Source organism: Bombina bombina, chromosome 4 (genome assembly GCF_027579735.1).
Source record: "Bombina bombina isolate aBomBom1 chromosome 4, aBomBom1.pri, whole genome shotgun sequence".
Lineage (NCBI taxonomy): Eukaryota > Metazoa > Chordata > Amphibia > Anura > Bombinatoridae > Bombina > Bombina bombina.
In genome coordinates, this window is record NC_069502.1 from 991,857,437 (window position 1) to 991,869,658 (window position 12,222).

Sequence of the window (12,222 nt, forward strand, 5' to 3'; positions counted from 1 at the left end):
TTTATATATATTTTATATTTTTTTATCAAAATTGTATTTACACCTTTTAAAGCTTTAAGCCTTTCATAAGCATTAGCATTTTATATGGGATTTTATATATGTAGATTTTATTAATAAGTATTTATCCTCTAGTGTATATCCACTAGTTTTATCATCCTTGTAAAATCAACGTATTTTCCATATTATATCTCAAAATGGATTTTATATAGTCTAACGCATTTAGATCATAGCTTTTCATTGTGTCTGTACACCATCACATTTGCTCACAAATTCATCTTTTTGTTTGAAGATTCAATCCAGAATTACGATTTGACTTATTATATAGCACAGTCGCACATTCGATTCCTACTGCATTTGATTTTTTTCTCTTCAACACACATGTTTGAAATAAACTCATTTGCATAGTCATCATATAATGTTGGCTTTTACTGTCAGAAATGTTAAGTACTAAGGAGCAATAAAAACCGGAACCGGAAATGGTAACCGGAAGCAAGAAAATGGTAAACAAAAACAACACATGCATTGATACAAACCGGAACCGGAAATGGTAACCGTAAACAATAAATGGTAAACAAAAGCAACACATGCATGATTTAGAAATTAGAGAGAAAGAATAGAGCCCATATAAACAGATCGCTAAGATAAGTCGCAATAAAATTACTCACACACATTAGCATAAGAATTGATATGAACAACCAGGACTAAAACGTCCCATAGGGTAGCTAAACAGGAAGTAAGGGCTAAACAGGAAGTAAGGGCTAGATCCACCAGTGAAACCGGAAGTATATGTATGAACAACAAATCCATATTAGGACACACACAAACTAGCCATATACAATGGAAAGACAATTTATAACTACACATGTCTTTAAAAACTTAGTAATGACCTCAATAACACAAGCAAAATAAATGCCTTCGCCCATACCCACAATGCTTTCGCCCATACCCATAATGCTACCAAACAGGAAGGGGGCGTGGCCTATTAGTGTTTGGCGCCAAAACATCAGCCATAACTCTTATAAATACTGTGAGCTTACTCAGTTTATCAGTCTTGATAAAGGCCAGAGGTATATGGCCGAAACGCGTCGACAGATCTGAGTAAGCATAATACTGATATATCTATTGTACAGATTGCATATATTAGAGTATTGTTTGTTTTCTTTTTTTCAGGATTTTTTCTTTTTGCATAATCTTATTTTTTCAAAACATTGCATCAATACTGAACCACTGATTGATTGATTTGCACTGACATCACCAACATCACTTCGGATTTCGAAATTGACACTATTTTTTTATCCTATTTTATCCTTTTTCACCTTTTTTCATTTTTTTATAACATTTTTTTGGAGGGATTTCATCATTTTTTATCATCATTTTTTCATCACATAGAGTGAACACACATTTTTTCTACCACTTTTTTCTAAATTGTTGTATTGGACACTGATCACACCCAAATCTTGCTACTTTTTTCTCCTGCACAATATTGGATTACAATTAACCCTACACTATCTACCAGGAGCATCTTACACTTACTGGACTCAACCAAGGTGTTAATCATTTAACAGATACTCAGCATAAAAGGCTATATCATCAGCCACTGAATTTATCAGTATTTACAATTGTTTTTATTATTATATTGTATTGTATTTTACCTAACACTGTAATTTGCTACCATTTGTAACATGGATCCATGAACAACTATCAGTGTATATTGTTCTTTTTTATTATTATAATTATTGTATGGAATAAAAAAATTTGTAATTTTTAATTTTACATTCTATCAGCTAATTTTAGCCTATTTTAGCGTTCCCCACCCTACCCTCAGCCTTCTATTGGCGCTCACCTCTACCTTGCATATATCTATTGTTAAGGTTACCAACGACCTACTTACAGCAAAATCAAAAGACCACTTCTCTCTGCTTGTCCTCCTTGATCTGTCCGCAGCCTTTGACACTGTTGACCACCCTCTTTTGCTCCAAAACCTCCAATCCTTCGGCATCTGTGACACAGCCCTTTCGTGGCTCTGTCCTCTGTCCCCTTCTCTTCTCAATCTACACATCATCACTAGTTTCCCTAATAAAGTCCCACAGTTTCCAATATCATTTGTATGCTGACGACACCCAAATCTACTTCTCTGCACCAGACCTATCTCCTTCCTTGCTAACCCGTGTCACTAACTGTCTTTCTCACATCTCTTCCTGGATGTCCTCTCACTACCTCAAGCTAAATTTCTCCAAAACTGAGCTCCTCATTTCCCCCCCTTCTTCCAAAATCTCCATCCCCAATCTCTCTATAACTGTCGACAACTCCATCATTACCCCTACCCCGCATGCCCAATGTCTCTGGGTCACATTTGACTCAGATCTTTCTTTCACTCCTCACATTCAGTCCTTGGCTAAAGCCTGCCGCTTCCACCTTAAAAGCATCTCTAAAATTAGACACTTCCTTACACAAGACACAACTAAGATTTTAATCCACTCTCTCATTCTTTCCCGCCTTGATTACTGCTGTCCTCTCTGGTCTCCCTACCTGCCGCCTAGCGCCTTTACAATACATAATGAATGCCTTTGCCAGACTCATCTTCCTTACACGTCGCTCTTCATCTGCTGCACCTCTCTGCCAATCCCTTCACTGGCTTCCTCTTGCCTCTAGGATTAAACACAAAATTATCACTCTGACATACAAAGCCCTCAACTGCACTGCTCCCCCCTATATCTCAGACCTTGTCTCCAGGTACTCTCCCTCCCGTCCCCTTCGCTCTGCTCATGACCTCCTACTCTCCTCCTCTCTGGTTACCTCATTGCACTCCCATTTACAGGACTTCTCCAGACTTGCTCCCATTTTGTGGAACTGTCTGCCTCGCTCCACAAGACTCTCCCCTAGTTTTTAAAGCTTCAAGCACTCCCTAAAGACTCTAATGTTCAGGGATGCATACAACCTATGCTAACCTTACTTTATACCAGTTCCACTCCTCCATTGCTATCCCCTGAACCCCCTTAGCATGTAAGCCTAAAACTCCAGCTGTTTGTAGATCACCTTCTTAAGAGATGACTACAACAGTGCAACTCTTTGCAGGGCCCTCTACCCATTTGACCCCTATAATTGTTTTGTTGTACTCCCCCTTTGTTTATAGGGCTGCGGAATCTGTTGGCACTCTAAAAAAATTTGTAGAAGATCCAAGCAGGGACTGCACTCACTGGATTTAGAAAATAAATTAATATTTATTAAATGGTGATGTTTCGGGGTTTGCAGACTGAGGAAGGGGTCTGCAAACCCTGAAACGTCACCATTTAATAAATATTAATTTATTTTCTAAATCCAGTGAGTGCAGTCCCTGCTTGGATCTTCTATGTGTGTATATATATATATATATATATATATATATATATATATATATATATATATATAATATAATTTATATATATATATATATATATATATATATATATATCATACAATGATTTTTTTCTATGGGAATCTTCCTAATTAGTTAATCAATCGAGTAATAAATACATTGTCTAGCTGTAATGTGAAACAAAATAAAATTGTTTTCTAAGAAAAATAATTTGAAGTAACGCAGCATAAATAAATGTATAAATCCAAAACAAGCTATTTACATTGTATTCAACATCCTGTTGTGATCAAATCATAGCTGTTGTACTGCTGCAAATATCTGAAATTTAATTTCAGCTAGACATATTAGATGTACATTTCAGTTATCGTGGCATAAGATACTTAATCAAAAATAAAAATGTAATTATTCAAAAATAAATAAAATGTAAACATCAACAGAATATTAATAAAATGTTAATACTAAATATACTTTTTGCCCTTCTCAGGGAATGTATGAGCTGTTACAATAGGGTGGCTGTTGTTTCTATATGACTTATAATAGTTGCCCTACTCTAAGCAATTCACAATTGGAAGTATTTGCTACAATGCTGACTTTAACGGCAAATGGTTATAAAATAAGAAAATAGCTTTTCAAGTATCTGTTTCTATCTCTCTTTTTTTCCCTGTCTGTGTATGGTGCTTTGTTGTTTGATTTCTTTATCCAGGAGGAACCTCCAGGGGATAATATTTGCATTATAGACAAAAGTGTTGCAAAGTTTTTAAGGTTCCTAAGCAACAGTATCTTAAAATCCCATCTTTTTATCATGTAAAAGAAAGTTACGTTATTTTTATATTTTTTTTCCTTAAATTAAATTGAAATAACCCCCCCACCCAAAAAAAAGAGAAAACTGAGAAGATTTACTACTCTAATCCAGGCTGGCCTATCCAAAACTAAATAAAATACCTCAAGTTATAAGTGAGTTCCAGGATAAACCTGTATTTCAGCTTTTTCATTCCTTTATTTCCTTTTTGCCATTCACTCTAGAAGTTGTTTCATGTATCATTTATTTATCTGAAATACTTAATCAATTCCTCATAATTAGCAGTTGTGTTCACAGGAAGTGTGGGTGGGTTTGGGTGTTCCGTGGTTGGGGCTGGGTGGACTGTGGGGTGGAGCTGGGGCAAGCCTGGGTAGAGATGTGGTGGAAATTGAGCAATCAACACATGGTGGGTCAGGCATTATGCTGAGGGGACTAGTGCCCCCTCGGTGGCACCACTGGCACAGTTAACCTTAGTACTTTGCCTCTCTATTGCTGGTACCCATTGATAATGTACAGTATATTATATGATACTCCCTTTTACTTTTCTTAAAGAGACATATTACTCTATATTTTTACCAAGTATTTGAAAAAGCAGTACTTCAACTTATTACAATTGTTAATTGTTTAATTAATTATTTTGCCTGAAAAAGGTTTCATAAAATGTGCTGATTTTAAAGGGACAATATAGTCAAAATTAAACTTTCAAGATCAGAAAGATCATGTAATGTTAAACAACTTTCTAATTTACTTTTATCATCAATTTTGCTTTGTTCTCTTAGATAAAAGGTAAACTTAGGTAGGCTCATATGCTAATATCTAAGCCCTTGAAGGTCGCCTCTTATCTGAATGCATTTTTATTTTTTTTCATAACTAGAGGTCATTAGTTCATGTGTTCCATATACTGCAGATAACATTGTGCTCACGTGCATGGAGTTACCTAGAAGTCAGCACTGACTGGCTAAAATGCAAGTCTGTCAAAATAACTGAAATAAGGGGGCAGTCTGCAGAGGCTTAGATACAAGGTAATCACAAAGGTAAAAAGTATATTAATATAACAGTGTTGGTTATGCAAAACTGGGGAATGGGTAATAAAGGGATTATCTATCTTTTCAAACAGTGTTTCCCAAGCGTGGTCCTCAAGTACCTCCAACAGTCCTGGTTTTCATTATAGCTGAACTAGAGCACAGGTGAAATAATCAGCTGATGGATGAGAGCAGGTTGCTTACTGATCAGCTGATTACTTCATCTGTGCACTGGTTCAACTATAAAGAAAACCAGGCCTGTTGGGGGTACTTGAGGGGGTACTACCGGTGTTGGGAAACACTGTTTTAAAACAATACAAATTCTGGTGTAGACTGTGAAACTAAGAGGAAGTGCATGGTTATGTGCAACTGAGTCCTGGGACTCTTCTATTCCCTGGCTGATAGGAACAACCCACACAGGAAAAGTTGTTTTTAAACATACATTAAAAACAAACAAAAAAATCCCCAACAACAATAAAGAAATGTTATATATTTTTAAACATCCTCTTTTAGATGGAACAGAGAATATTTTTCAGTATTGTGACCATTTAAAGCTGTGCATTGTGCTGTTCTTAGGCAGCAATATAATAACACTTTAAACTATAAAGAAGTTTAAAAAAAAAAAAGAGTGAAAGGTCCTGGCAGCAATTTTCTGATCTATTTTGAAATCATCACCTATGTATTACTGTCTAAATGATTTGTAAAGTTTATTTACTGATATACTGATTAACATCTAGATAGTTTGTTTCATTTATACAAGGTATGTTATACTTAGAAATGTATCCATCATATAATCTTTTTATGTTTTAATCTAATTTAATTTTGTGCAGAATGGAACTATCATTGCTCATGGATTCATAGATAGAGAAGTTAAAGGAAGATACATTCTACCTGTAATAGCATCAGACAATGGGACTCCACCAAGAAAGGTAATGGAACACACACACACACACACACATATATATACACACACACACACACACACACACACACATATATATATATATATATATATATATATATATATATATATATATATATATATATATATATATATATATATATATATAAAGTATATACAAATACATACATTTCTACAGTATATAACACTCACACACATAGTATGCTCAGGCCTGGAGTTTAACTGCCTAAAGTGTCATTATTTAAGGAATAGTCAATAAAGAAAAATAACTCCAGCCAAGGCTGGAGTTATTTTTCTTTCTTTTTTTTCTCTTTATTGACTGTTTACAAGGAGGTGGCTGCCCTTGAGCTCCGTGCCTGAATTGAAAAAAAGTGGTGCTGTTCCCTACATCTTCTAAAAGGAACACCTGTGTGGCTGTGCTGCATAAGTGGGTGCCTAGAACTGAACTGGACTGCAACTGTAAAACTCCACTGTTTTTTATTAAGTGCATCTTTGAAAAGTGACGGCACTCGATGTGCAGGGGAACAAGATTCCAAGTTAGAGAAGCTGTTCATCCGTGATTGCAGAAATTGGACAGTATACCGCTGCTCACATTTATCATTTGACAAGTGGGTGCTTATCCAACACTGGCCCCTGCTCTCACAAAACCAAATTGCTCAGGAGTAGGGGCTGTCAATCACCCAAGTCGGATTAGTTCAGTATGATTTAAAAAACACTAATTTAGAGGTGGTGAGAACACGATTGCATATTATCATGTGTACTAACCCAGCATGAAAACATGAATATTTCATATTCCAATGTTTTTCCCATACAAGAATATGTTATATTTATTCATAAATACATATTTCTACATATATCTCATGATATTTTGGTTCATACCTATATATATATAATTATATATAGATATATACAGATACATATAGGAATATCCATTTATAGTTTTTTAATTTAATTAATTTAATTTAATACTTAAAATATATTCTGCTAAGTGAAGAACATTGGATTGTGAAATATTTGCAGTACATACACAGTTAAATACTTTATTAAATATGAATATTGCATAAATATGCTTTTAAATGTTTTCATCTACTTAACTGCAAAGGGTTCCAATGCACTTCTATATATGTGTACATATGTATTTATGTGTTTATATGTGTATATATTTCTGTAAACACACACACACACACGAATATATATATATGTATATATATATATATATATATATATATATATATATATATACACACACACATACATATTTAGACATGTATATGTATGTATCTTAATGCCCTTTGCCTGACTTTTTTTTCTCTAACACCTGAGACCTCATACCTTTGAGCCTTTATAACTTTTTTTATGCAATTTTTTTTAAAATAATTTTTATTGAATGCTGTTATTATGAGTGTAACTGTACCGTGTAATGTATATTTTTATTGTGTTTTGTGCAACTTTTTAGTTTAGCCAGAGCTCTGAAGTTGCAGTAATCATGCTAGCGTAAAACACGATTGCGCTGAAGCGGTCACGTTTACTTTCAGCTCGTAATACCAGTGGTAAACCCAATTAGAGCAAACACCCGTGATAAACAACTTATCGCTCGCGCGTAACTGTTAGTGCTCCACTTGTAATCTTGCCCAATATGTATTAACTATACTTTTTGGATGGAACAAAGAAAACATTGAAGAACAATTACATTTTAAATTCTGTAACATCAAGGGTCTAACTGAAATCCTAAAGTTATGATACTTTCACAAATTAGTAATTTAAGTTTAGGAGCCCACCCCTTTTTGGATCAGAACCCTGGGTAGCACTTGCTTATTGATGGCTACAATTAGCCACCAATCAGCAACCGCTACCCAGGTTCTGAACCAAAAAAGGGGCTGGCTCATAAGCTTACATTCCTTCCTGCTTTTCAAATTAAGATTCCAAGAGAATGAAGAAAAATTGATAATAGGATTAAATTAGAAAGTTGCTTAAAATTGCCTGCTCTACCTGAATCATGATGAAAAAAATTGGGTTTCATATCCCTTTAATATTTCAGAAAGAGTATACAATTTTAAACAACCTTCCAGTTAGCTTACAATAACACATTTTCTTAATTCTCTTAGTATCCTTTGTTGAAGGACCAGCAATGCACTGCCAGGAACTAGATGAACACATGTGTGAGCTAATGACAAGAGGCATATACAGTATGTGCAGCCACCAATCAGCTGCTAGCTTCAGTAAATTGGAAAGGTGATTGGAATTGCAAGCTGTAAAGTTTGGGTTTCATGTCCCTATGCTCAGCAGCTCACCAGAGTACCATTCAGCTACTATTTTTATTGCACATGCATGGTGAAAAGCAAAAAACAGACAATAAGCATAAGTTCACACTTGCTTTACTGTTATCTTGTGAGATTTCACTATGATCTTGCAAGATTTCATAGTAAATGTCCTTAGGTGAGAAATAAAGTGATTGCGCCTGCACATGCTAGCTGCAAACTTAAGGCCAAATTATGAGTGGAGCTCAAAATTGCGCTTTCGCGAGCGTGATATTTGCGCTCCACTTGTAATACCATCACATGCAATTGTGCGCTGGTATCTGAAGTGGCCCGCAATGCCAAAGCGACGCATTCACATTGCATAGAAACTTTGCACTCAATAAGGCGTGCTTCCATAGGCTCCAATGGGCGCCTCGTTCTTATGCCGTGAGACATGGCATGAGAACTAGCGAAGAGGGTAAGTAGACCCTTTATTTTGGGGGCATTTGGGGCACTTTTAGAAAATTAACCAAATATCTGATCTCTGGTTAATTTTCTGAGCGCTAGCAATAACCAGCCACTTGTAATGACTGGTTATTTATCACGTGCCTGCAAACGGGCGAATTAGCGCTCCACTTGTAATTTGGCTCTATATTTTTAGTTGCTGTAAAAGCATCCTGATTGGATGTTTAAATCTTTTCTACAGTGGAATGTAACCACTGAGGAAATTGTGATTATATAGACATATTTGTGAGATATTTTATAGTCAGCATTTTACAAATATGCTGCATCACTTTCACGTTATTTAGCATGTGGGTAACATGCCCCTTTAATTTTACTAATATAACTATTTTATGTTTACAGAATTTTGCAGACATCATGATTGTCATAAAGGATGTTAATGACAATGCTCCATATTTTCCTAAACATGAATATTTTAAACATATTGCACTAGCTAATGTAAAAAAGGGAGACCCTGTACTCACTGTGTCAGCTACAGATTCAGATATTGGGAACAATTCACTTATTTCCTACAGGTAAATACTTCTCTTTAATGCAAATAATGATATCTTTTTTGGCCTTTGTATTATGGATGATTTTTTATCTTTACTGATAGCTTCACAATTGTAACATTCTAGAAACAGGAAATGTATCTACTTATGTGCATAAAACCCATGAGACTGTAGACCGGTAAAATCAGTATCTATGTAGGGTGATCTTAATCAGCAAAATAAAGAAAGAACAAAGAATAGTCTGTTAGAAAAGTTGTATGTTTTTGCTACACTAAGCCAAGCTTAACTTTAGGGAGCTCAGCCCTTCTGTTTCTCCTGCAACTTGTCCTTCATGGCAAATGGCCAAGTTTTCCAGAGAGAAACCAGGGACTAGCTTGTCTCCTCCCACTACCCCACCCAGACTATACCAGACCCAGTCCACGGCGCACCTGCTGCCCTCTTCAAGGCATAGCTCCACCCATAAAAACACTGTGGGTGTTTCCCTCACCTCCTAGTCATGCAAAGCATCTGGGAAATGTTGGGAAATATGAACACCCCCATAATCTATTTTATTTTTTATTTTTTTATATTACTTAACAATAACAATAATGATGATGATGATGATGAAAATGCCTTTTATGCGTGTGAGAAATATTTAAAGACTTCTAATTTTCTTGTTTTATTTTCAGCTTGTCACAAAATGATCATTACTTCATAATAAATAGCTCAAATGGGGAAATATCTCTTGCAAGTAACTTACCTACTGTTTCTACAGCAACAGCTTTGACCTTAAAGGTGATTGCTGCTGACCATGGGGTTCCCTCTATGTCATCTACGGGTAAGTGGTTGTTAAAGAATCCAGCTTCTGATACAAAAGTTTATTTTCTCCTAGTTGTCACATTTTATATTATCATCTGATTCGCAGGACTATTTCTCGCCATGTAGTGTTCTAGACAGCTACCTAGGTAATGGTATCTCTTTAACTAGGGCTGAACTGGGAATAAAAAGCAGCCCTGGAAAATTTGGAGACCAGCCCTATTTTCCATCAAGTCAGTAGAATGCACACACTCCATTTTTACTCAAAGGTCTCCTTCCCCCAATTTTTTTTCAGAATTAAATTTGATTAGTTTGTTTTTAAAAAGTGCCAGATTATTGTTCTATAGGCACCCTACAACCCAACTGCATCCATTAATCCCCCCCTTTAATTTGTAGCTTTTCAGCCCCAGCTGCTGCAGGCCACTGGGAAATATCCTGGAACCCTGGTAGGCCAATCCAGCTTTGTCTTTAACAAAGAATAACTTCATATTCCTTTAACATTTAAGCAAATTCTGCTTCATATTTTTCATGTTTTTTTTATATTTAACAGGTTTAGATGCTGTATTTTTTATATGAATGTCATATTAATTTGAATACGGTGTCCCTTTTACACACTCCAGACTCAGGGTCCTGTAATTTAAAGAGTGCACTCCTTTTTTTTAAAAATATGCTTTATTAAACATTTTTGTCTAGACTACAAGTGGAATGCAAGCAATAGCATTGTCGGCACTTTATCTTTTGCAAAATTTACCAAAAGTATAATGCACAATCTGGTATTACATGTGGATATATAAATATTTTACCCAAAGCATCTTAGTATGCTCTGTTTGTTAAATGGATAGCACAGGGAGCACTGTCAGTGCTTTTACAGCACTTGTAATACAAGTGGTGAGTTAAAGGGACACTACCCAGTCGGTATTTTACCAATCTAGCTGGCATTTTTAGGGTTCAGGTCAAAGCTGAAAATGAAGATTAAATATAGAAATAAAGATGTTATCATAATCAAACTTCTTCAAAGTGTATTGGAATCTAACTTTAATCAAATGCTCATTTAAAACCTGTCCTAGCAACTTTATTTCCTGATTTATGCTGTATAATTATTTATGCAAATGTATGCTAATGAGCTTGGCAGCCATTTGTTTCCAGAAAAGGTGGAAACCCTAAGGAACACTAAACACACACGGCTAGATTTAGAGTTTGGCGGTAGCCGTCAAAACCAGCGTTAGAGGCTCCTAACGCTGGTTTGGGGCTACCGCTGGTATTTAGAGTTAGTCAGGAAAGGGTCTAATGCTCACTTTGCAGCCGCAACTTTTCCATACCGCAGATCCCCCTACGCCATTTGCGTATCCTATCTTATCAATGGGATCTTTCTAATGCTGGTATTTAGAGTCTTGGCTGAAGTGAGCGTTAGAAATCTAACGACAAGACTCCAGCCGCAGAAAAAAGTCAGTAGTTAAGAGTTTTCTGGGCTAACGCCGGTTTATAAAGCTCTTAACTACTGTGCTCTAAAGTACACTAACACCCATAAACTACCTATGTACCCCTAAACCGAGGTCCCCCCACATCGCCGCCATTCTATTAAAATTTTTTAACCCCTAATCTGCCGACCGCACACCGCCGCCACCTACGTTATCCCTATGTACCCCTAATCTGCTGCCCCTAATACCGCCGACACCTACATAATATTTATTAACCCCTAATCTGCCGCCCCCAACGTCGCCGCCACCTACCTACAATTATTAACCCCTAATCTGCCGACCGCACACCGCCGCCACCTACATTATCCCTATGTACCCCTAATCTGCTGCCCCTAATATCACCGACCCCTATATTATATTTATTAACCCCTAATCTGCTGCCCCCGCTATCGCTGACCCCTGCATATTATTATTAACCCCAATCTGCCGCTCCGTACACCGCTGCAACTTACGTTATCCCTATGTACCCCTAATCTGCTGCCCCTAACACCGCCGACCCCTATATTATATTTATTAACCCCTAATCTGCCGCCCCCAACGTCGCCTCCACCTACCTACAATAATTAACCCCTAATCTGCCGACCGGATCTCACCGCTACTC

At 36.4% G+C, this 12,222-nt stretch overlaps 1 protein-coding gene across 1 annotated transcript in view; it reads left to right on the plus strand.

Moving 5' to 3' along the window:
* Positions 1-12,222, plus strand: part of LOC128658145 (protocadherin Fat 4-like) — a 651,406-nt gene that overhangs the window by 108,955 nt on the left and 530,229 nt on the right. The window contains exons 9-11 of the mRNA XM_053712644.1: positions 6,007-6,105; positions 9,200-9,372; positions 10,017-10,165. Coding sequence (XP_053568619.1) covers positions 6,007-6,105; positions 9,200-9,372; positions 10,017-10,165 — 421 coding nt within the window. The remainder of the gene's footprint in view (positions 1-6,006; positions 6,106-9,199; positions 9,373-10,016; positions 10,166-12,222) is intronic.